This window comes from Bolinopsis microptera, chromosome 1, assembly GCF_026151205.1.
Source record: "Bolinopsis microptera isolate Bmic1 chromosome 1, MBARI_Bmic_1.0, whole genome shotgun sequence".
Classification (NCBI taxonomy): domain Eukaryota; kingdom Metazoa; phylum Ctenophora; class Tentaculata; order Lobata; family Bolinopsidae; genus Bolinopsis; species Bolinopsis microptera.
The window spans coordinates 4,277,089-4,303,991 of record NC_087072.1 but is presented as its reverse complement, the minus strand read 5'-3'; the positions used below and the strand labels follow the sequence as shown (position 1 = coordinate 4,303,991).

Genomic DNA, 26,903 nt, shown 5'->3' with positions numbered 1-26,903 from the left:
TCTGGTGATAAGAAGTAAGAATTAAGAAGTAAAATAGAAGTAAGGTAGATATAAAAGTAAAGATAAGAGATAAGTAAGATAAATAGACATAAAATAGAGAATAATGAAGAGTAAAAGAAGAATAGAATTTATAAGAGTAAGATATCAGAATTAAGAATAAATAAATAAGAGTAAATAAAATAAGAGATAAGAAGATAGAGAAGTGAGCGAGAGAGTATAAGAGTTAAAGAGTTAATAGAGTAGGAGTAGGAATAAAGGAATAAAGATAGAGAGTAAGAAGTAAAGAGTAGAGAAGTAAGAGAGTAAAGTATATATGAGATAAAAAGTAATAGAATTAAAATAAGAGATATAAGATAGATTAAATATTTGATGTGATTGAAATATGAAATAAGAAGTATAAAGAGCTAATAAATAGAGATGAATAGTTATTATATGATAAAGCTAAAGAGAGATAAATGTTTGAAGAGTAAATAAGAGATAATAGAGTAATATAATAAAGTAAGAGTAGAAAGTAAGAAGATGAAAAATAAGTTAAGTAGTAAATAAGATAAGTAGTAAGAATAAGTGTATAAGATTATAAATAGTAGAATATAAAAAAAAATAAAAAAAAAAAAAAAAAAATAAATAGTATAGAAAATTTAAAATGAATAATTATAAATAAAATAATCATTTAGTTATGTGAGTAAGAGGAAAGTATTATTTTTGTGGGGGTTTTGTGTTATTTTTTTGTTTTTTTTTTGTGTTATAGGTTGTTAGATATTTTTTGATTTTTTTTTTTTTTAGATATTAAATAGAGTGTTTTTTAAGATATGATAAATTTAGTAAGTATTAGAATAGTGTTAGATTGTAATAAATTTGGTGTATTTTTTATGTTTGTTATAGTGATTTTGTTTTTTTTTTGTTTTGTTGTTATTTTTGTTTTGTTTTTTGTTGATTTGGTTTGTTTGTTGTTTTGTTTGTTTTGTTGTTGTTTTGGTTTTGTTTGGTGTTTTTATGGTGTTTTTTTGTTTTGTTTTTTTTGGTTTTTTTTTTTTGTTTGTTTTTTTGGTTTGTGTTGTTGTGTGGTTTTGTTTTTTTTTTTTTTGTTTATTATTGTGAGTATATTGGTTTAATAAGATTGAGATATATAGTGATTTTATTATGTTGATTAATTAGGAAAGTTAGAGTTAGAGGAGGTTGTTTTGTTTGTGTGTTTTTTTTTTTTTTTTTATTTGTTTTTTGTTTTGTTTTTGTTTTGTTTTTGTTGTGTTTTTTGTTTGTTTTTTTTTTTTGTGTTGTTTTTTTTGATTTGTTTTTGTGTGTTTTTTTTTGTTTTTTTTTGTGTTGTTTTGTTTTGTTTGTTTTTTTGTGTTGTGTTTTGTGTTTGTTTTTTTGTTTGTGTTTGTTTTTTACAACACAGTTTAGCTTTGCAATAAACCTCCTCCTCCTCGCTTATAACACAGAACATTGACTAAGCTTCTAAGTGTATGCTTGTTGTCCAAGTGTAATGATGGCCTAGTGATAAGCTCCACCCCTCTTGAGATATGTACCACGGTATTTTGTTTGTACACTTAATATCATTACAGTGTTAGCTAGTTCATCATTAACTTGGTAATTATATATACCGAGTCAATGATGAACTAGCTACTACTTGCACTGTAATATATAATATATCCTATTCATTGGAGTATTAAGTAATACAGTTCATTAGTAATACGTCCTAGTACACTGCAATTATTGACTGTGTAGATTTCAACTGTAATTAGACACAATACAAGACGTAGTATTGTAGTATATTATATTATAGAGCAATGTGTAATGAGAACTCAGTTCTCGTTCCTATGTTGTGTTTTCTGTGACGTCACCTAGCAATGACAAATGACTATGGTAAGATTCCTCAACAGCAAGTAATTACTGTATTGTTAATTGATGTGTGTTATCTTTTCAGGTATTTGACAGAGTTGACACACACTCTGATGATACCTCTGGAACAGTACATTAGCAGTTTGATGCCCTTACAGAAACAACTCAACCCCTTCAGACAGCCTCCCTTACTGCAGCAGTTCCAACAGGAAGCTTTTATTAACTCCCTCAACGACTCAAACTTCAAGGTATGGTATAACTATGAACTGTATATTATAACTAATAACAATAATTGTGGTTTTTAACTATACAGTGACCACACACGGAATAGTAGTAATAGTGGGAAAAACTTTTCTTTTAAACGAGTTTAACGATGTGAATAATAAAAAACATTAAAATTTACAATAACCCAACTTGTGGTAAAGTAACAAACATGTGAGGGAATTTCTATAATTCCTAGACCGATCCTATTGAAAAATATCATTGGTGATCCAACAATTGTGAAAGATGCCCTACTCCCTTGCCACATGACCAAGCACTACCTCTGTAGTGTAATGTACTCATTGCTGTAATGAGATATTACAGTGTGCTAAAATGGCGGCAAGAGTTTCCTCTTGTAAAAGTTGCTCTGCACATTTACAGAGTAGTATCATCTGGTGGATTCGTGTAGTGTTTTTGAGTCTCATGATTTGATAGTTCTTTTATTCAAATTTCTGATTGTTTCTGAATAGACTCAGTGAAGACAGATTCTAATGGAAATAAATAGCTGAATAACGTATCGACATTTCTACGTCATACTCATATTCTGAAATAGTATTAATTCAATTATAACGATCAATATTCACATTAAAAATTTGACGACGAAATTTATTTCAAACAAAATATATAACTGTAAAATAGTTATCAACCGTAAATAGTTTTTAACGAAATCGGAGCAAATATGAACATAAAACTGACAAAATTTATCAAATAGGGCTCATCTGGAAATTAACGAATAGCGTGACGTTATACAGGAGATAAAAGAACGTACAGAACAAAGACCAAGACGGAGCGATTCTCAAACTACCCTATGTCAACGAAGCTACTAGTCGCAAATACAGAGATGCTGTCAGACATAGTGGACTCCCCATCAAAATTGTCGAGAAACCTGGACGGAAACTGAAGGATCTCCTTACAGACTCCAGACCCCTTGACAAGAAATCCTGTACAACATCAAACTGCAGAACATGCGCAGCTTTAACCGATGGAGAATGCACCACAACTAATACCGTCTACCACATCACTTGCGAAGTAGACAATTGTACCGAGAACTATGGTGGGGAAACATACAGACCGATCAAGTGCAGGTTCGACGAGCATTACCGTAGTGCGGCAAATCCAACAGCAAAATCTTACGAAGATAAGCCACTAGCAAAGCACTACAGGGAAAGTCACCCTCAGCACAAAGGCCCCCCAAAACTTAAACTTCAAATCGTAGATAGAGGAACATCACTCATCAACAGAAAGATTAAAGAAGCCCGATTTTTAGTTGAAAATAAACCAACACTCAACGATAAAACAGAGTTGAACAATCTAACACAGTTTTTAGTTGAGTGACGTGTAAATAGTAATATTCTCGTTTAATTCTTTATCTCTTTTAATCTTTTATCTCCTGTATAACGTCACGCTATTCGTTAATTTCCAGATGAGCCCTATTTGATAAATTTTGTCAGTTTTATGTTCATATTTGCTCCGATTTCGTTAAAAACTATTTACGGTTGATAACTATTTTACAGTTATATATTTTGTTTGAAATAAATTTCGTCGTCAAATTTTTAATGTGAATATTGATCGTTATAATTGAATTAATACTATTTCAGAATATGAGTATGACGTAGAAATGTCGATACGTTATTCAGCTATTTATTTCCATTAGAATCTGTCTTCACTGAGTCTATTCAGAAACAATCAGAAATTTGAATAAAAGAGTAGTATCATGTTTCACTGGAGCTGAGGCAATTACTGCTGTAGAGTGTAGACCTCTACCTTCAAGAACCATCTCATTACACCTGTAAAGTAGATATTCTGGAACATTCTACCATGTTCCGGTGTCTGGCTCAAATAGAAGTTCACTGTTCAGCCAAGGTAATCTTTGTATTCTACAGAGCGCAGAGCTGAAAGGACTGCGAGGGAGTTGGAAGGAGCTTTACAGAAAGTTTATAAAATCTCCCAACTTTGAGCTGTGGTTTCAGAGCAAACGAACTGAGGCTAACCAGAGGTCAGTGCGAATACTTTTGTATTAAGTTTATATTAAGTTTATATTAAGTTTATAAGTTTATATTATTAAGTTTTATATTAAGTTTTGTTGGACTGAGATTTTGTGTTTGTAAATTACATTTTGTGTTGATATTGGGTGGTTCAGCAACCATCACAGTGTGCCCGAACTTACTCTGAAAACAATCTTTAAGACAGAAACAAATTAAGACTGTTGAATCTTATTAATTTAAAAACTAATAATTGTTATACCGTTAAAATGTGTACATCAGTGAACTTACAAACAAAGGTTTTTATCTAAAGTGACTTCAAAATCTCTGCTTAAACAATTAGTAGTCACCAACTATTAATGTTATGTGTGCAGTTTAGGTACACATTAAGAGAGAAGTCAGGATTGAGGTGAGCTTTGAAGTACAGTTTCTTGAGTTGGGGGTGTAGTCTAACACATGTTAAGGGGGCCGGGGGGGTCTTCATCAAAATTCTCTCGAAATTGACTTTATAGTTGTTTCTGGTAGAGGGGAGTGATATATACCAGCTGCTTTTGGTCCCATGGAAAAATATTGTTCCTAGCCGAAATTATCGCTGGTCTAAGGTCAGCGCTTATGTGTAATTGTATTGCGCGAGCGATTTTCAATCGCAAATTCTGAAAATCGAGTCTAAAAATCTATCTTCTCCTACATTTTTTGAGCAATCACCCTGAAACTTTTAGGATATGTTCTAGGGACCATTTAGAAGATTTGATCGAGCCAAAATTTTGAGATAGGCCTTTAAAATTTTTTTATTCAATTTTGAAAATCTTGGACCTCGTTTTTTTACGATTTTTTCTGGTCCAAGATTTTCAAAATTGAATAAAAAATTTTTAAAGGCCTATCTCAAAATTTTGGCTCGATCAAATCTTCTAAATGGTCCCTAGAACATATCCTGAAAGTTTCAGGGTGATTGCTCAAAAAATGTAGGAGAAGATAGATTTTTAGACTCGATTTTTAGAATTTGCGATTGAAAATCGCTCGCGCAATACAAATACACATAAGCGCTGACCTTAGACCGGCAATAATTTCGGCTAGGAACAATATTTTTCCATGGGACCAAAAGCAGCTGGTAGATATCACTCCCTTCTACCAGAAACAACTATAAAGTCAATTTCGAGAGAATTTTGATGAAGACCCCCCCGGCCCCCTTAAACCTTCTCTCAGGATCCTGTCATTTATCACTTGGTGGTTTTTGTCAGATGTTGGAATGTGAGCATAGTACTCTTTAGATTCAGGGGGGGGGGGGTGTAACCCAAAAAAACCCAACTCCTACCCAAGAAAAGGTAATACTGGGATTGGGTTTTTTTGGGTTTTTTTGGGTTTTTTAAACAAAATTTAAACAAAATTCTAGCCATTTCATTAATTGTATTGAATGTGAATTATTTCCCACTGAGTCTTACCTACGTGTTGTTCTCATGTCTTAACTTAATAGATAGTTTACATAGTATTATATAAGTGTGTCTATATTGATAGTATGTTATCACGATAGCAAACAGGATGTCTCGTTCATCGAGATATAATCCATATATAAATGCACAAAGTGGAAATGTGCCAAACGTGGCAAATGTGTTCTCCTGTCATGAAAGGAGGCTATGACGAAGGTCAAGGGCAAGTCAAAGCACATGACTTAAATTACTTGACTTAAGGCGGCTTCAGAGTCCGAGTCTCGATGATGTGTCTCCAAAGCTTTCTGTCCGCCATAAGCTCCTTAATCTCCCTAGTGTTCTTAATCCAGTGTCACTTATTAGGTTATCGACGAAGGTGAGCGGTGGTCTACCCCTCCCTAGGTTCCCAAAGGAGAAGTTGGTGTGCTGCCAGGTCATCATGTCGCTGGATGTGCCCAGCCAACCTCATTCTTCTGGCCTGTATCTTCGAAATAACTCTTGGGAGTGATCCAAAGACCTCCTTGTTGGTGCGATGTCCTCTCCAGTCCACGTTTAGGGCCATCCGAAGCATTCTACTGTAACATCCGTCTATTCTTTTCTTCAAAGATTCTGTTATTGTCCACGTTCTCGTTCCATACAGGAAGATTGATTCAACCGTAACTTGAACAGACGGATCTTTAAATCTCGGCGCAAATTGGACCTCCATATAGCCTACATTTTGTGGTAGGCAGCCCATGCCTTGGCCTTGCGTAACCTAAAGTCGTGCTCCGTTGTACTAAAATCCTCAACTTCTTCTAAGGCATGTCCGTCCTTAGAAATTATTGTGTGTGGCTCCTCTCCTACTAAATTAACTGTAAGATGCTTGGTTTTAGACAAAAAAGATTTCATGCCTCCTCATCAGATGAGGCTTCTGTAGGACTGTAGCATGTGATGACAGTGAGCCTGGGCTTTCCATTAAGAGACATGGTGAGGATCCTTGCGCTGTAAGATTTTATAATTTTATAAGACTTATAGCCTCATATGCGCTGCTGTCCTCGTCAAGATGATTCCTACTCTCCCATTAGAAGCGCCAGCTGCGTTTCTCCACGCAGATGATATCACTGGATGAATCCCTTTGTTCATCTTTTCTATTCTGGTATTCTCAGCAATCAGCATGCACTACCCGATGTTCGATTCTTGCAGGCCAAGGATGTGCAGCTTGCTTCGAGAAAATAGTTCTGCAAGTTCGATGCGTTTGTGCTGTTCTCTGGCTGTTCTTATGTTAAATGTGCTAACCTTAGCAGTCCTTTTACATGATACAATACAATTGATGTTCATATTTTTTTGATGTTTTCTTGTTTGACTTTCTGTAGAAATAGGTTGTCGTGATGTGGAGACCGAGTCATCAGCTTCTGTAATAGCAGCGTAATTACCCCGGCAACCACTTCCACTAGAAAAATAAGGGGCTTTAACCCTTAAGCTGTTGATAAACTTCATCTTGACTTTTCAGTTGGCTCACAATCCTGTGCAGTCCCCTGCACATTGGCAGTGGATTGTGTTCTTAACTCTTGCGCCACTAAAAGGTTAAGGGCATCCGCTTGAACAATAGCCATCTTTAACTCTCACCATAATATCTTGGGTATCTTGAGCATGTAATTGCACGAACATAATATGCTATACAAGATAAATGTGACACTTCCTTTTTCTACCCAACAGCATCAGTTGTAATCCTTACCCAATCGTCACCTGCTCCAGTGTGGGACTTTCCGATTTTATCCCAAAGCATAAGGAGGTTAGAGTGAGAACAGAGCTACACTTTAGCGGGGACTAACCCTTCCCCTGACTACCTCGTTAGCCGGTACCCCGGGCATAGGGAGCCGTATCCTGACCACCAGAGTGTGGTCCAGTCTAGCTGGGTCATAGTAGACTAGATTGAACAGGGTAACAGCCAACACCTCTTTAGCTACTGTGCAATCCACAGTAAAGATTTACGAGTCTCAAAGCCTCTTGTAGACCAAGAGTTAAGGAGTCAATAGATCAAATTATTGAACTACCGGGGCTCAATGTCTCCCGTAGATCGTCCTGCCTTTAGCCTGGACCCCCTGTCCAGTATCCAGTCTTCAGCACGCGGAGGTAGTGGCTTTCATCATGCTGTCCGATGAGTGTCTGGAAGAGGGCACCAGCAGGATACCCCTTTTCAAAGTTCTGGGAGGCTCACATCAGACCAGGGCTTCCACCCAGCTTCTATCCAGCGGTGACGCCTTGGGCCACCTAAGCTTCACACAACCATTGAAAGACCACCTGCCTACTTGTAAAATTTTGACGATGCGATTATTACAGTCGAGGGTCTGATGCTGTACATTCTCAGTGTAACAGCTGACAACAGTTATCAACACTTTATGCCCCGGCTGTTTACATCCGATGCCTGCGAGCAAACTTTATGCTTTCCTGCGCATAGGCCTCCTTGCAGGCATTAGAACTAATCTGTGGTCTAAGGATATGTTGGTTGGCATGGGCAAATCAAACCGTTTGCGTTCCCTCGAGCTTGATGCACTCGGCAAAAGTTTGATCCCTGTAACAGTTGCCCACCCTCGCAACAAGCTTGTTATACCGCATCCGAAAGCAGAAACCATTTAGAGGTAAAGATACTTCAATCCCAAGATTGTTACAAGCTATGAAGAAGGGAGTCTCAAGAGTCAAGGGGTAGAGAACTCCTTCAAGAACACTATAGCTTTGAAGGAGAAGCTTTCCAAACATCTTCTGACGGAGCAGAGAGTGACGAAGCGGAAACAGATGATGAAGAAGAGGAAGTGGAGGATATTGACTCATCAAAGGAATGGGCGAAAATAGTAACTGTGTATTGTGATGCTCTGCATCATGATACGGCTGTTGAGGTTTGCCTCAATGGAGGGCGAGATCGAATGCCATCCCAGTCAAGATTTTAGCGACTCCAGGGCCATAAACAAGCGAAGATATCACTTAATATCACATGCGATCATGCAGCTGATGGTAACTGTAAGATTCTTTCAGTTGGAGATAGAGCATGGTTTCTCGTTCAGCGGATGATCAGGAAAACGGAAACAGAGATCGTGAAGGTGAGAAGAACTCGTACCGGTTGCGGTCAGGGTTGGGGTCATCAGTGAGTTGCGTCCCTACTAACTCAATTTGCCATGGCCATCGAAGTGAGCATTACATATGGCTGATATCATATCTGGATGGCCAACTTCTTCTGAGCACATCAGTGAATAAAATACTGCTTTTGGGTGATATTTAAGCGATTATATCTATTGTGATGTTGTAGTGATGAACCACAACAGTGATGTTGTACTGATAATTGTTTTGCTAGGTGCCTACATGATTTTATTTCCTTCAAATGAAAAATTTGTAAAAAACCCAAAAAAACCCAACTCCTACCCTGAAAAAGGTAATACTGGGATTGGGTTTTTTTGGGTTTTTTTGGGTTTTTTTGGGTTACACCCCCCCAGATTCATTATAGACGGCTAAATCTTGCAGGCCCAAAGAAGTTTGAATCTTCACGATCATGTTCTCATTTGTTTAGACTGAATTTCCAATTGCTTTCTTTCTGTGTCCTATAACTTCACTCGTGAGGTAACTAATACTCAAATATTGGTATTAATTGCACAGTCCTTTTCGTAGATGGGATATACCTTCAAAACGCTGCAACTTTTCTTATGGTTACCCCAATCACGCTTCTGACAGACAACGCTGCAATATCTCACTGATTTACAGGTTCCACAGTATTACCACAAGCTTGACATCTTTTTAAATCTGATCCTTTTTGACCACAGGAACTGCATTCACTTCGAGCCAAATCTGTCATAATTTACCGCTGCGAAAATGTAACTGGTTATAACAAAAATTATGTCTGAAATTAAACTGACAATATTAAGTCGAAGTTCTTATGTGAAAACGGATTACAAATTAATTGAAATTGATTTAATCTAGCGTCTCGGGGGGATGCAACGTCAATTAATGTCAGTATTCCATAAAAACCCCAAACTGACATTGACATTAATTGACATTAATTGACATTAATTGACATTAATTGACATTAATTGACATTAATTGACATTAATTGACATTAATTGACATTAATTGACATTAATTGACATTAATTTGTCTTGAAATTTGAGATTATCATTATTCGATAAATATTCAAGATATTCACGTCTATGTAAGTTAGACCGGTTCAAAAAACAAAATGTCCTTGAATAATTATGAGTATGTTCTTATCTGTTGATCCTTAGGTTCAAAGACCACCAAACAAAAATTTCAGTTTCAAACTCTTCCATCTTCGGTCCCCACCGGCCACACCCATATTTTATTGGTTTCTTATACAGGTAAAATATCTAGAATCGGCTTTTTTAGTATGAAGGAGTAATGCTAGCTGTTTAAGATTCGTTATTCAAATATAAATGTCATGAAGGCATTTCGTTTAATGTGGGTTTTAAGTTCTGATGATGTTGAGAACCACGCCCTTGGATGGCCACGCCCATTTAAGAAAATTAAATTTCGGAAAACCGTATTATTTTAGTTTTATTGTTTAATGATCTGAATTTTTTCACATTTCACATTTCCATATGTGATAGTAGTGAATAAATTGATGATATAAACGTTCTAAAGTGCTAAAAATATGGTAGAACTACATAATCTTTGGTCGAAAAATATCGTGTCAATTAATGTCAGTATTCCAAAATTTTGCAAAACTGACATCGACATTAATTGACATTAATTGACATTAATTGACATTAATTGACATTAATTGACATTAATTGACATTAATTGACATTAATTGACATTAATTGACATTAATTGACATTAATTGACATTAATTGACATTAATTGACATTAATTGACGTTGCATCCCCCCCAGCGTCTCTAATCTCATTAACAGCACACACAATGCACAAAAAAAGGGAAAACATCGACCCATTTTGCCAAAGAAGAGACTCGAACAGAATTTGATTGACTGAGAAATGGGCTCATTATAATATAGCTAAGTTAGCATATGTTGAAATTATCACAATAGCAAAGCAGCTTCGTTTGGCTGGCAACGCAGCTGTCATTCTGAGTAGAATAGCTTTCATCTTATAACGTCATACCCGCATACCCACATAATATGCACCAATCGAGTATTATTATACTAACAGAATAGTACAGCTTGGCTGGCAGAGCACATGTCACTCTAGGTTTTATGTGACATTATTCTATATTTTAAAGTAGAAAGTTAGTCTCAGTTCGCTTTTGATGATCATGTTTCCGTCAGTCGATGGTGATTAGGGAATATTAGGCGTAAGGCATAATCTACGATCAGTAAAAATGTGCACTTGTTTCACTCACATTTTATCATTAACGCTCATTTCCTAGCCCCTGGACATGCTCCTGAGCCAGGTTGTGATTAAAGCACAAACTGGCACCTTACATTCCACCCGCTCATCTTGCTCTTTGTGTTTCGTAGAATTACCACATATTCCAGTAGTTTCTAGCATTGTTCTTGTGATAGCGCAAAGGTGGAACAAAGGAATTTGGCTGGAATCTCAGTGATATCCTAGATCCTGTGTGTAACGGATCTGCGGTAAATCTTCCGTCATTAAAATATTCGGTGGATTGCTGCACTGGCCGACGTAAAATGTGTGATTCTTTAAGTTGACCATTCTCTAGATCCGCACGACTGGGAAGATCAAACTAAGGAATGTTTTAGCACTCTTTCCCGCTCCTATTGTGGCGTATTAATGTATTCTGAGGTACGTGAACATGTGTAATGTATTACTGTATTACAGCAACAATGAGTCGCAAGCTTACATTAATTTCATACTGTGGCCAGTGAGTGTAGTGGTCCAGCTGCAGGTGTATTAATTAATAATGTCCCAGTGTAGGCTGAGGTTGAGCTCGTAGCAAGTTTATGATATCAGTGCAGCTGGTGTGACCCATAAAACACGCAACATTCCAGCATACCTCCACATTCCATCATGGTTCCATTGTACAAACACTTCACACTACATTCCGCACTAAACGCAAACAGTAAACATCCTTGTTTACAGTGCATGTATCAGGAACTACATCCATTTGATCTATTGTATAATACACACACAATGTTCATTGTGCACATTAAACACACACATTACACACTACGTAACATCGTGTGGTTGGTGTTGGAATGACTGGCTTGCAGTTTACAACCTCCCCTATCTCTACAAATCTGATCTCTCATTACACACTCAGTTACACATGACTACATGTGTTGTATAGCACGTGCCACTACCACTACCAGTCAATTCAATCCAGCCAAGCAAGATATTATTCACATTACACAATATGATCTGAGAATCAGTTGTAAATCACATGTAAGATGGTCGTTATTTGTAGGGGCAGGGTGGCCGGGGGGGGGGGGGGGGGGGGGTTGTCTTTATTAGTCAGTAGTGGTCAGATCCTAAATTATTGTACACTGATTGCCGCGACTAATGTAGCAGGCGTTTCAGCTGATTGGAGAGCATCTACCACTCAACTACTACCAGACTATATTCTATAAATGTTCTTGTATTGTTCTATATTGTTCTTATATTCTATAATTGTTTCTGTTCTCTCAGGTTGGAGTTGTTACACGTTCAGCAGCTTAGTGAGGCGGATCTGTACAGCTGGAAGACTGATAGACACGAAGTTGAGATAGTGGATATGTTACTTTGGATACGAGACAGGTACCTGAGTTCAAGTTACCGCTTTTTGTGATGTTTAATAAAATTAGCTGGTGGAAGATGAGAGGCTCGATTTAATTATGTTGACGCGCGGCTGAAAGTCCGCAATTTAGCTGAACCAGGAAGATAGCTCTCAGTATAGTAATAAACTGGTCCGGTTTTTCTGGCATTTTGCAAGAAAATCTGGAGTAAATCATGGCCTTTGCCCGTGATACCCCTTTGTAGAAATTGAATCATTCTATCCTTAATATTGTGTGGCTTGCATTCTTCGATACTGATTATATCTCCTGTTCGATAATCGTATTATTGAATGTACCGAAACTGTGACAATATCATGTTCTCCTGCTCACTGTTATACTAACACTTGTAAACGTATAATTTGCAATATCTGCACAACTTCCAGCTGTTACACAACGCAACAAGACTAAATTAGTACAGAAATTAATTACACTTTATCGGAAGCACCCAGCTCTTAATTAATTAATTATTGCAGAAATTAATTACACTTTATTGGAAGCGCCCAGCTCTAAATTAATGAGACACTCTTTTTACATCGGCGAAAATAAAGAAACAGCTGTGTTGGCACAACTTTCTTTTCCGATGGTGTTACAATTAGCTGATTGATGCGTCCTAGTAACGAAGTTAGATAGCTTAATGGAAGCACGCGGCACGCCCATCTTTCTTGTGTGGCATTATCACGTACTAATGTGTTAAACTGAGAGTAAACGATCTTCACTTGAGCTGCATTACACTGCTGCATTACACTGCTGCATTACACTGCTGCATTACACTGCTGCATTACACTGCTGCATTACACTGCTGCCATCAAAAGCTTAAATCATCTGTGTAAACTTCAATCCGCGCTAAATTAGTGTTATCTTTCTACGATAAATTTAATATCATGTGTAAAATATGACTTTTGTCGAATTAATAACGTCAAATATTTTACCCAGGCACGATGCGTTGCAGAGACTTGGCAGTAACCCAGAATTACAAGACCACCTAAAGAATCACATTGATACACTACTGGAGGTTGTGCCTGCTGACTTACAGAGCACACTCAAGCCTGCATTTAACTTATAGCCGGACACTTGGCTGTTTGCAGTGGCCATACACACAAATGACAACTATTTAAATATCAGCTTTCATCAAAGACTAATTTTAACGCCACCTTCACCCGATAACGCCGTTTAGTTGAAGTATTTCGTGTTTTGTATCGTTTTATTTGTATTGAATCTCCTGATATAGAGTTCCCAGAGTTGTTTTTGCGGACGCTTTGTAATGTTTTATGTGGATATGCTGGGGTGCTATGCTACCGATACAATCTGCATGTGTTATTTTAATCAATCATGGGGTATACTAGAGTATTGTTCCTCTGTATTCTTTTTTATATAATTGTTGATATTTTGTTCAGATCGGTGTTTTATATTGTGAAAATTCAATTTTTCCCAGTCACTAACAAGGCCTGCTTTACAAACCGGCGTAAGGGGTCGTTCACATATTACGTAATCAGCTGAGGGGGGGGGGGGGGGGGGTTTCCAAATTATTACGCTAATGTAATTTTGACACAATAGCTATGTGTAAAACTGATTACGGAGGGGGGGGGGGGGGGGTAAAAATGTTCCAAAAAATAATTACGTAATATGTGAACGACCCCTAAGAATAACCATAAGTACCAGCGGAACAATTTGGTGTTTGCTGGGTTCTTTGATCAGAAGTTGTAGTGCCAACCTACTTAATCTAAACTCTCTGGCACAGTTCTCTTCTGAATTGCTGTTGGGAGTTGATGAATCCAGATTTTTGGAACATTTTTGGAACATTTTTGGAACATGTGCCAAAATTGTGCCATGCATTTATTTGCCCTAATGAGCTCTAAATAGTGCCAAAAATAATTGTAAATGATGGATATATTTGCAAGCTAGGTCTAGGGGCCATCGAAAGTAGCATAACATTACCCAGGTTCATGGAATGAACGAAAATGAACAAAAATGAATATTGTCCTAAAAATGCTCAGAACGGTTTAAAATTGGTCGGAAAGTGTTTATATTAGTCCTAGGACCACTCAAACCAAGTTTGGGAATCACTGCATGTCTAGAACCGATGTTACCAATGTTCCAAAATGTTCCAATTTTGGCACAATAATCCTCCTGAGAATCCAGATTTTTGGAACATGGGCACATCGAAGTATTGGCTGTATTTAAGTGCTGGGAAGCCTCAATTCGGTTTTCTAAGATGGATATAGGTAAAAACTAGGCCTAAGAGCCATCAAAACTCAAATAACATTACCCAGGTTCATGGAATGAACTAAAATGAACAAAAATGAATATTGTCCTAAAAATGCTCAGAACGGTTTAAAATTGGTCGGAAAGTGTTTATATTAGTCCTAGGACCACTCAAACCAAGTTTGGGAATCACTGCATGTCTAGAACCGATGTTACCAATGTTCCAAAATGTTCCAATTTTGGCACAATAATCCTCCTGAGAATCCAGATTTTTGGAACATGGGCACATCGAAGTATTGGCTGTATTTAAGTGCTGGGAAGCCTCAATTCGGTTTTCTAAGATGGATATAGGTAAAAACTAGGCCTAAGAGCCATCAAAACTCAAATAACATTACCCAGGTTCATGGAATGAACGAAAATGAACAAAAATGAATATTGTCCTAAAAATGCTCAGAACGGTTTAAAATTGGTCGGAAAGTGTTTATATTAGTCCTAGGACCACTCAAACCAAGTTTGGGAATCACTGCATGTCTAGAACCGATGTTACCAATGTTCCAAAATGTTCCAATTTTGGCACAATAATCCTCCTGAGAATCCAGATTTTTGGAACATGGGCACATCGAAGTATTGGCTGTATTTAAGTGCTGGGAAGCCTCAATTCGGTTTTCTAAGATGGATATAGGTAAAAACTAGGCCTAAGAGCCATACAAACTCAAATAACATTACCTAGGTTCATGGAATGAACGAAAATGAACAAAAATGAATATTGTCCTAAAAATGCTCAGAACGGTTTAAAATTGGTCGGAAAGTGTTAATATTAGTCCTAGGACCACTCAAACCAAGTTTGGGAATCACTGCATGTCTAGAACCGATGTTACCAATGTTCCAAAATGTTCCAATTTTGGCACAATAATCCTCCTGAGAATCCAGATTTTTGGAACATGGGCACATCGAAGTATTGGCTGTATTTAAGTGCTGGGAAGCCTCAATTCGTTTTTCTAAGATGAATATAGGTAAAAACTAGGCCTAAGAGCCATCAAAAGTCAAATAATATTACCCAGGTTCATGGAATGAACGAAAATGAACAAAAATGGATATTGTCCTAAAAATTCTCAGAACGGTTTAAAATTGGTCGGAAAGTGTTTATATTGGTCCTAGGACCACTCAAACCAAGTTTGGGAATCACTGCATGTCTAGAACCGATGTTACCAATGTTCCAAAATGTTCCAATTCGAGTGGTCTTAGGTCCAATACAAACACTTTTCGACCAATTTCAAACCGCTCTGAGCAATTCCAAAGAGTTTACGAAAGAGTCATAAGGCCAATCAACAGACTATTCATTTACTGTACTGTTAAGATTGTTCGGTATTCTGCACCCCTCGTATCGGTTCTGGGCATGCAGTGATTCCATAAACAGTCAGACAGTCACACAATGTACACCCTATATTTAGATCACATCAGTTTCATTTGTATCACATCACTTCATGTAATAGATGTGTGGAAGCAAATAAAGATGTGATCTGAATAAGGTGATCCGAGCGTAGCAAGGTTATCCGATCTTATTTGGTGTGATCGGATGTAGAGGCGTAAGATCAGATCAGGTCATCAGCAATAGGATTAACTTAGCAAGCTTGTTAATGAATAAGAAGAGAATAAATAGATAATTAAGTTATCATTTTCCCTCTCTGTTAACCACAACAACTACAACGACAATGAATCCCTTCACTAAATTGATGAGCCTACCTCTTTATCTACCAGTTCAAAGAAGCACCAGCAGTCCACCTCACTCAACCAACCCCTTCACCAGCAACCTTCATCCCTCAACCAACTCATTCACCACCAGCCTACCTAACGCAACCAACCCCTTCACCAGCAACCTACCTCGCTCAACCAACCCTTTCACCCGCAACCTTCATCCCTCAACGAACAAATACAGCTAATGATGTCAAAAATTTATATCAATATATTGGGGGATTATTAAAACCAAAATAATTGCCCAATAAAATAATTTCTGCCTTCTCTTGGAGGTACGTGTGCTAATTGTACATAATTCTGAATGCAACTTTAAGACTCTGTTGGACGAAAATATTGACTCTTTGCCACCATTTTCTTACCATTCTGAGCGCTTTAAGGAAAATTTTCATTTTTGTTCATTTTCGTTCATTCCATGAACCTGGGTAATGTTATTTGACTTTTGATGGCTCTTAGACCTAGTTTTTACATATATCCATCTTAGAAAACCGAATTGAGGCTTCCCAGCACTTAAATACAGCCAATACTTCGATGTGCCCATGTTCCAAAAATCTGGATTCTCAGGAGGATTATTGTGCCAAAATTGGAACATTTTGGAACATTGGTAACATCGGTTCTAGACATGCAGTGATTCCCAAACTTTGTTTGAGTGGTCCTAGGACTAATATAAACACTTTCCGACCAATTTTAAACCGTTCTGAGTATTTTTAGGATAATATTCATTTTTGTTCATTTTCGTTCATTCCATGAACCTGGGTAATGTTATTTGAGTTTTGATGGCTCTTAGGCCTAGTTTTTACCGATATCCATCTTAGAAAACCGAATTGAGGCTTCCCAGCACTTAAATACAGCCAATACTTCGATGTGCCCATGTTCCAAAAATCTGGATTCTCAGGAGGATTATTGTGCCAAAATTGGAACATTTTGGAACATTGGTAACATCGGTTCTAGACATGCAGTGATTCCCAAACTTGGTTTGAGTGGTCCTAGGACTAATATAATCACTTTCCGACCAATTTTAAACCGTTCTGAACATTTTTAGGACAATATTCATTTTTGTTCATTTTCGTTCATTCCATGAACCTGGGTAATGTTATTTGAGTTTTGATGGCTCTTAGGCCTAGTTTTTACCTATATCCATCTTAGAAAACCGAATTGAGGCTTCCCAGCACTTAAATACAGCCAATACTTCGATGTGCCCATGTTCCAAAAATCTGGATTCTCAGGAGAATTATTGTGACAAAATTGGAACATTTTGGAACATTGGTAACATCGGTTCTAGACATGCAGTGATTCCCAAACTTTGTTTGAGTGGTCCTAGGACTAATATAAACACTTTCCGACCAATTTTAAACCGTTCTGAGCATTTTTAGGACAATATTCATTTTTGTTCATTTTCGTTCATTCCATGAACCTGGGTAATGTTATTTGAGTTTTGATGGCTCTTAGGCCTAATTTTTACCTATATCCATCTTAGAAAACCGAATTGAGGCTTCCCAGCCAATACTTCGATGTGCCCATGTTCCAAAAATGTGGATTCTCAGGAGGATTATTGTGCCAAAATTGGAACATTTTGGAACATTGGTAACATCGGTTCTAGACATGCAGTGATTCCCAAACTTTGTTTGAGTGGTCCTAGGACTAATATAAACACTTTCCGACCAATTTTAAACCATTCTGAGCATTTTTAGGACAATATTCATTTTTGTTCATTTTCGTTCATTCCATGAACCTGGGTAATGTTATTTGAGTTTTGATGGCTCTTAGGCCTAGTTTTTACCTATATCCATCTTAGAAAACCGAATTGAGGCTTCCCAGCACTTAAATACAGCCAATACTTCGATGTCCCCATGTTCCCAAAATGGTTACAAAAATCAAAATTGGAACCACCTTCACATCGGTTCTAGACATGCAGTGATTCCCAAACTTGGTTTGAGTGGTCCTAGGACCAATGTTAACACTTTCCGACCCATTTTAAACCATTCTGAGCACTTTGAGAAGAATGTTCATTTTCGTTCATTTCTGGTCATTCCATGGGTAATTTTATACGACTTTTGATGGCTCCTAGGCCTAGCTTACGGCTATATCCATCTTAGAATACCGAATTGAGGCTTCCCAGCACTCAAATACGGCCAATACTGCGATGTGCCCATGTTCCAAATTTATGGATTCATCTACTGGCTGTTGGACGCGATTACAATATTATGAGGAACTGCACGACTTTCTGGCGCAAAGCTACGCGCTCGCGTTCGTTATTTACATGCACAGCCACTCATATCATGTCAACTCATAATATATATAAGGCCGATTTCTGCGATGTTTAATGTTCTAATCAGATAGGATCACCCTTTGATTGACGATGTTAACCCTTCCAGATCATTGCTTTGAGAAGCAGAGCAACGATCTTGTCGATGCGAAGCAAGAATGCTAGTTTGCGCGGCGCGGCGAAGTCCTCCAAGATCACCCTTCGATTTATCCTATTAACGGGTGATACGCACAATTTATCCTAGTGCGTTTGAAGGTTTATAACCTACCAAGGCGCGCGCCGAGTCGGACTACGCGGACTCGTCGGCGGTCTTCAGTCTTCATGTCGACTAATAATTAACAAAAAGGATATTTGAAACGTGTGTCAATAATAATGCAAACCAAATAATAATTGTATCACTCCTAGGATACATATATAAATATATAACGTTACAAAATAAAAGATGTTATCGTCAAACTAAAAGTTTCATGGATGTGTGAACATGATTAACATTAAAATGGCAAACATTATTATACAGCTCAGCACAGTGCTCCTTTATCAAACTTTTATAATTAACAATTGACAATTACTCAATATTCCTAAAACCTATAAATAAATAACAACAATTCTTAATGCTTATAACTTTTTTTGGAAAACAAATAGAATAATAAATAACAATATGATTTACAACAATGTATATCGACCAGATTTGAAACAACAATTAATTGAGTCCGTGGGACTCATAATTAGCTAAGCTTTGATACAAAGCATGCGAACTCAAAGTCGCTTTCACAACTTTTGTCAACTGAATTGACAGAAGATCTGGTTCCTCTTATACACAGGAGAACCAGCTTATAACTAATAAATTTTTGATTCACGATGTCAATCCTTCGCATTTCGCCGATTTGTGGTTGCGAGAAGCACTATTGGATGCGCGCGCGGCCCAGTAATGCATCGCGCTACATTAACGGGTGATATACTCGTAAAATATCTGTTCCATATATTGGACCGTCGACGAGTACAACTCGCTACATTAAGTCTACATTTAGAGACAATTTCAGATCTTTTATTTATTGAGTGACATGGGTTCTTAAGGATTTGTAGCTTTTCTCTCTCAGTACAGTGAAGTCAGACAGGTTGGTGGTATGACGAAGTCTGTTGAGGTTGGTGCTTCGGAGTGGTTGGCAGATCCGGACTTATCTGCTCGTGATCTTTGGACAATTCTCGCGAGGGACTCTAGTTTTCCACGTTGATTTCGGGTGGGCATGTAGATAAGTGATAAGGCTGTGTCCAGAAGTAGTTAATGCATAATGAGCTCCTCTTTGTCCGCTGATGTACTTGCTGAAGACAACCATGATTCGACACTGTGACCACCATCTCTCTTCCTTATGTATTGATCCGATCTGTATAACAAGCGTACTAATAGATTACAAGGTCTCAGGTCCCTTTCGATCGCGAGATCTGATCTAACAAGCTTACGTGTTCACGAAGCGTGCCGAAAAAGATACGATCCACTGCTCCGCAAGCATCGAGATCCGACCCAAGTGTTAGGGACGTGTGTCTAGTACCTCAGAACTAGACGTTAAGTTGAACCCCAGTATGCTGCGTTAGTAGTAATTAGATTTGTAAATATGTGGATTAAAATGGTAAATAAACCATGTAAATTTGCAAATATTCACCGTAACATAAAGTGTCATAAAGATGAATTAGGTGAGAACTTATATGATTAAGATGAATTAAGTGATCGTGTATATGATTAAGATCTGATTGGAGAGATTTGCAGAGCACTGCAGCCATTGGTCAGAAAGGACATTTAGTGTTATTAGAATTATTTATAAAGAAATTATTGGATTAATAGAGTTATTGAATTCATCAATTAGTGGAACGATATTTTAACCAGTTTTAAAAACCGGTATTTGTATTAATAAACCTGTTTGTTTGTAATAACCTGTTTGCAATAACCTGTTTGTTTGCAACTCTCCTGGACAACGCGTGGACCGCCTCTTCCACTGGAGCTCCTCTTCCACAGAACACCTAGAGTACAAAAGATGAACACACAAGATTCTCACGGCCGTCTGCCTTTAGCCTTTTCTCGAACGCCTCTCCTATGATTGGTTTTCCCTACACGGCCCGGAATGTTAGTATGCTGCGCTCTCTCCCACGTCACTAGTTTCATAAATAGGTTTGTAGTTCTTTATTTTAAATCATTGACCTTAGTATTTTGTTCCTAAGACCGTATCAATATCATGCATAATTAGGTTAAGATTAAATCCATGAGTTCAAGTTCCGTGTATAATATGCGGGTAAAATACTTATCCGTTATTCTCACCAGATTTTCCTAACGTCATGCCAGATCATTGTAATTGGTTCCCGTCGCTTCTGTTGAATTCCTGATAGGCTAGGAAGTTTGTTCCTCGAGGTAGAGCGTTTATAATTATTAAACCATTAATTAGAAGTTGTTCATTGCAATGTTATTTCCAATTATTGATTCACATTGTTCGTAATACTAAAGTCATTTCCGATAGGTTAGTAATTAAATTCTAATATGTTTATACATTTCCTAGGTAATGTTGTGGTGAGCCTATCCTACCTGTTTGCTTGTCCTAACCTTAGCAGCACCTACATTATTATCTCGTAAGTCATTGAGCATTTATTGATAAGTTCTTACATAATTTGTACTCTACAGTTCACTCTAATTTAACTTTATCTTGTTTAATTTTATCCTAGTTAGTATATTATTGTCATTAATTAATCCGTCATTTGCTAATAATTTGTCCCATTTTAGGACATTCCCCTCCCACGGATTCTGCCCTCGTTGGCAGCATTGAAGGAACGTAGCCATGATATAGCAGCTAAGCAGCTACCCGTCCACTGTACTAGAGAGAGAGAGAGCCAGCCATCCCGTTATAATACACACTAGTTCCCATTGATCACCCAGCTACCCAACTGATTTAGGGTAACGGACTTTACCATGAGATTGAACACTTATTTTATGTACTATTGGATTGGTCTTGCATTATTTTACAATCCTTAATCACTTGTTTTAATTGGTTATCTTCCAGATATAAATTCATCTAAAAGTTCGAAGTTAAATTTAAAACTCTAGATATAAATTAACCTAAAAGTTCGAAGTCCATAATTATAACATAAATTCCTGTCATAAATCTACCATTGTACACTGAGAGTTTGGGTTTGAACTATGCCCTGAGTGAGTCTCAAGCCGGGAGGTATTCCATAATATCGGAACCTGAATATCCATACTCTAGTTAAAAGGAGCCCATTATACGTAGTTAAATTAATACCATCACAAATTAATGAAATATAAAAAATAAATAATCTCTAGAAGTCATGGAAAATTGGAGCAGTAAATAGGCCGTTAAGTAAGTTGTCGTGCTAAAATCCGAGTACGCCACTTAACAATGTAGCCCTAATGCGGCTCTCTCTGTACAAATTTTGGTAGCAAAATTTCAAAAATCTGGAAGAGACGCCAAACTTTAGTTTGCTTGTTTTTCTTGTTAGTGCACCGTTAGTGCAATTTGTTTATTTACATTGATAGTAGTTGTTGCAGCCATCACCATAGAATGATGAAGCCACAACTGAGAAGTTTTGATGATGAGATAATGGTTTAGTGTAGAAGTGGAAAAGAATTTATAAGATATTGTGGGGTAGATATAATGATGATGATATTTGGGCAAGAGGGATATGATGATGAGAATTGGGAAGAGATTTGGTAAATGAGATGAAGATGTGATGATATTGAGTAGTCATAGATATGATGATGATGTGAAAGGGAAAGTGGTGATAAATACCATAGGTAATATACGGCCGTATAATTGGGTAAATATGGGAATGATGAGAGGAGATGTATGATAAAGTTGAGAAGATTACGGGATATTATGAGATGTTGAAATGTGAGACAAGTATATTATGGGGAGATATATTAAACTGCAGTATAAACTATTAGCCGGCTAAAGGGATACGGGGTTCAGAAGATGTTGTGAAGTTAATGGGAGGAGGTGCTATAATGGTTGTTGACAAGGCGTTGGTTTTGATAAGTAGATGGGCTTCTTATCTGTTATTTGGGTGTTGTGATACCGCCAAATGCGCGCTTGGTGGTTAGAAACACTTCAGATCCAGTGAGACCCTTCGAACTTTGAAACTAAGATTGGCAACATGATTTAGCGTAATAGGGTATGCGGACGTGAAGAAGAGAAGATATTTGAATTATGATGAGACAGAGGGAGATTCGATAAAGGGTTTGTTGTTTAGAAATAAAGATGATTTAGTATAATAGGGTATGCGGATGTGAAGATGGGGAAGATGAATTCAGATGTGACGAGATGATACGAGTAATATGAGATTTGATAAAGGGTATATTGGTTAAAGTTGGCATAGTTTGAATTACGTTGGGAGATAAGGGATACAAATTTTATTGGATGCAGGGTATTTTAAGTTGTGAGTGTTGGCTGGTGGCTGCACAGTTATTAATGCAAATTGATTGTTTACTGCATCAGGCAGTATTATTATTTTTTATCTTGAAGTTTCCGCAGAATACTGAGACAGGTTCAGCAGCTGCAGTAATTCAAGTATTATACAGAGCGTGAAGAAGAATAACGCCTGTCTTTTAGTTACGAACAAAGTTGAGAGAACTTCAAGGTCAGATGTTTTAGCGAGAATAAATAAGTTAGAATATTGTTTTTTTTTAGCAGCAAACCCTTTTGTGCTGTGTTTTAAATTGTGTAACTATAAGTAGATTCGGCTGATCGAAGTATAGCCGCTAGTTGTAAGAGAGTTCAAAGTCAAAGTAATTTTAGTTTTGGGTCAAGGGTTTGTGGTATAGAAAGTTTATCTGTCGTAAACATGTACATTGTACAATCATTATTTCATAATACGATAGTGCCAATATCAGTGCCAGACTTAGAGAAACACCTGAGCTACAAAATGAACAACTTTTAGAGAGGGCAGACCTTCTCATCAACTGCAAAAACGCTTCCCTATCTAGGACCCAAGCTGTCAACGCTGTGGATACAGCCATCACACCGGACATTAATGACACGACCAATAAGTTAAACACTATTATTGATTTACTATCTGTTAATGCAATCAGCCAAGTAGTACCACGAGACGTTCAGCCTGTAAACCCAAATACCGATACTCCCGCTTACAATAATGGCCTCAACCTCCCATACAATTACCAAGGATCACGTGTAAGCATCGGACTACCTAACATAAATTACTATGGACAACAGTCCAACAACTTTGACAACATGGCTTTCAGCAGCCAAGATGCACGCTACAATGACCACTACAATGACCACGAGGACAATGACTTTAATTATAGAGTTATAGGTATTAAGTTGTGGGCATGTATATATTTTCTTTCTTTTTTTTTCTTTTATTAAAAAATTAATTTATTGAAGCTTGTGGCAACAAGTCTGTATATTTTAATCATGACACACCAACATTTATACCAGATTCCTGGAAATTCTGTGATTCCTGATAATGGCATTAGTGGCTCTAAATTTCTTAGAAATTCTGAAATTCTCTGTGCAAATTTAATTAGTGTGTTGATTCCTAGAAATCCAGATCCACCCGTTATATTAAAATTTATTAAACCTTATGCACAAGGAGTGGGAAGAGGGATGAGCTCCTTATAATCCCAGCGTGTAACAGGGGGAGGTGGATCCGCGAGGATCCGGGGACACGTTAAATCGTAATATAGTGCTGGAGAGTAACTGAAGGCTCCCGTGTCTAACGAAGTGTGAATTAACACACTGCCTTGGTACCCTCTAGTCGGCCGTGTTTTCGGGCTACCTGGTGTTCAGTACCTGGAGCTTGTCACCCCCAGGACTGGACATACGTCCCCAGGCAAGTGGAACACGGTGGTACGTGGACGACAGTCCACACCTAGCTATTATCTTATCTTTTTGAACCCCACAAAGGTGGAAAATTACCCAGAAAGGGAGTAAATAAAAATTTGGAAGATAAGATCTAGTGAACAGGCAAGGCAAGAGAAAACGGTCAAAGTTCATAGTTGTGACAGCTAAGTCCTCTATGGATAAGACCGTCGGTGGAACCTAGGAGTGCCAATCCCACTTACTGGTCATCCATCGCTACAGACTGGGTCCCTTGCCGGTAGGTTCACATATGCGTAACATCCTTTTATGTAAAAGGTTGCGTGATCTGCTCAATGTACAGTCGGGCCTACATAAGCTAAAAGCGACTTGATCTTTATGATCGTCCAGTTAGTAAGCGAATGTAGCTGTTGTGATCGAGGGGATTAAAAATTGAACCTCGGGAAGCAATGGGCAGTTCTTTAAACTGCGGGAATGGGGTCAGCTCAGACTGCGCCTGGTTACATATATGGATTAAGTAAGAATAAATAAGTAAGTAAGGGTGCATAAAAATGAAAGTTATGATTGAATAGAAGCAGTTGAAATGTAACAGGAGGTCGAAGACCAGAAGTGTTAGAGATTTGTTTTTTTTTAAAAGATAGTTAAGTTTTTTAATGTAAGATATTTTCTTTAAAAATAAAAGGAAGGGGCATTATTTTATAAAGTTCTTAAATTATAGATGGGGTTGTTATGACGGGGACGTCCTAAAATCGATCGGGGACATGTTAGGGACGTGTGTCTAGTACCTCAGAACTAGACGTTAAGTTGAACCCCAGTATGCTGCGTTAGTAGTAATTAGATTTGTAAATATGTGGATTAAAATGGTAAATAAACCATGTAAATTTGCAAATATTCACCGTAACATAAAGTGTCATAAAGATGAATTAGGTGAGAACTTATATGATTAAGATGAATTAAGTGATCATGTATATGATTAAGATCTGATTGGAGAGATTTGCAGAGCACTGCAGCCATTGGTCAGAAAGGACATTTAGTGTTATTAGAATTATTTATAAAGAAATTATTGGATTAATAGAGTTATTGAATTCATCAATTAGTGGAACGATATTTTAACCAGTTTTAAAAACCGGTATTTGTATTAATAAACCTGTTTGTTTGTAATAACCTGTTTGCAATAACCTGTTTGTTTGCAACTCTCCTGGACAACGCGTGGACCGCCTCTTCCACTGGAGCTCCTCTTCCACAGAACACCTAGAGTACAAAAGATGAACACACAAGATTCTCACGGCCGTCTGCCTTTAGCCTTTTCTCGAACGCCTCTCCTATGATTGGTTTTCCCTACACGGCCCGGAATGTTAGTATGCTGCGCTCTCTCCCACGTCACTAGTTTCATAAATAGGTTTGTAGTTCTTTATTTTAAATCATTGACCTTAGTATTTTGTTCCTAAGACCGTATCAATATCATGCATAATTAGGTTAAGATTAAATCCATGAGTTCAAGTTCCGTGTATAATATGCGGGTAAAATACTTATCCGTTATTCTCACCAGATTTTCCTAACGTCATGCCAGATCATTGTAATTGGTTCCCGTCGCTTCTGTTGAATTCCTGATAGGCTAGGAAGTTTGTTCCTCGAGGTAGAGCGTTTATAATTATTAAACCATTAATTAGAAGTTGTTCATTGCAATGTTATTTCCAATTATTGATTCACATTGTTCGTAATACTAAAGTCATTTCCGATAGGTTAGTAATTAAATTCTAATATGTTTATACATTTCCTAGGTAATATTGTGGTGAGCCTATCCTACCTGTTTGCTTGTCCTAACCTTAGCAGCACCTACATTATTATCTCGTAAGTCATTGAGCATTTATTGATAAGTTCTTACATAATTTGTACTCTACAGTTCACTCTAATTTAACTTTATCTTGTTTAATTTTATCCTAGTTAGTATATTATTGTCATTAATTAATCCGTCATTTGCTAATAATTTGTCCCATTTTAGGACATTCCCCTCCCACGGATTCTGCCCTCGTTGGCAGCATTGAAGGAACGTAGCCATGATATAGCAGCTAAGCAGCTACCCGTCCACTGTACTAGAGAGAGAGAGAGCCAGCCATCCCGTTATAATACACACTAGTTCCCATTGATCACCCAGCTACCCAACTGATTTAGGGTAACGGACTTTACCATGAGATTGAACACTTATTTTATGTACTATTGGATTGGTCTTGCATTATTTTACAATCCTTAATCACTTGTTTTAATTGGTTATCTTCCAGATATAAATTCATCTAAAAGTTCGAAGTTAAATTAAAACTCTAGATATAAATTAACCTAAAAGTTCGAAGTCCATAATTATAACATAAATTCCTGTCATAAATCTACCATTGTACACTGAGAGTTTGGGTTTGAACTATGCCCTGAGTGAGTCTCAAGCCGGGAGGTATTCCATAATATCGGAACCTGAATATCCATACTCTAGTTAAAAGGAGCCCATTATACGTAGTTAAATTAATACCATCACAAATTAATGAAATATAAAAAATAAATAATCTCTAGAAGTCATGGAAAATTGGAGCAGTAAATAGGCCGTTAAGTAAGTTGTCGTGCTAAAATCCGAGTACGCCA

At 37.3% G+C, this 26,903-nt stretch overlaps 2 protein-coding genes and 1 long non-coding RNA gene across 3 annotated transcripts in view; 2 read left to right on the top strand and 1 right to left on the bottom strand.

Annotated features, from left to right (window-relative positions):
• LOC134826070 (basic proline-rich protein-like) overlaps nucleotides 1-26,903 on the bottom strand; it is a gene marked incomplete at its 3' end in the record, with an annotated part of 72,887 nt that overhangs the window by 34,512 nt on the left and 11,472 nt on the right. The window lies entirely within an intron of this gene.
• On the top strand, nucleotides 1,931-13,614 carry LOC134821127 (protein DENND6A-like). The gene is made up of 4 exons (XM_063831795.1): nucleotides 1,931-2,090; nucleotides 3,987-4,099; nucleotides 12,097-12,204; nucleotides 13,155-13,614. The coding sequence occupies exons 1-4, from the start codon at nucleotides 1,956-1,958 to the stop codon at nucleotides 13,282-13,284; spliced, it is 486 nt and encodes a 161-aa protein (XP_063687865.1). The 5' UTR covers nucleotides 1,931-1,955; the 3' UTR covers nucleotides 13,285-13,614.
• LOC134817974 (uncharacterized) lies at nucleotides 25,566-26,514 on the top strand. Its single transcript, XR_010160590.1, has 4 exons — nucleotides 25,566-25,674; nucleotides 25,825-25,911; nucleotides 26,057-26,126; nucleotides 26,278-26,514. It is a non-coding gene; the product is annotated as an uncharacterized LOC134817974 (long non-coding RNA).

Excerpts from the sequence above, each read along its gene's own strand:
- LOC134821127 (XM_063831795.1), top strand. The coding sequence starts at position 1,956 with ATGATACCTCTGGAACAGTACATTAGCAGTTTGATGCCCTTACAGAAA. Across the intron at positions 4,100-12,096 it reads CGAACTGAGGCTAACCAGAG|GTTGGAGTTGTTACACGTTC; the intron begins GTCAGTGCGAAT and ends CTGTTCTCTCAG. Across the intron at positions 12,205-13,154 it reads TTACTTTGGATACGAGACAG|GCACGATGCGTTGCAGAGAC; the intron begins GTACCTGAGTTC and ends TATTTTACCCAG.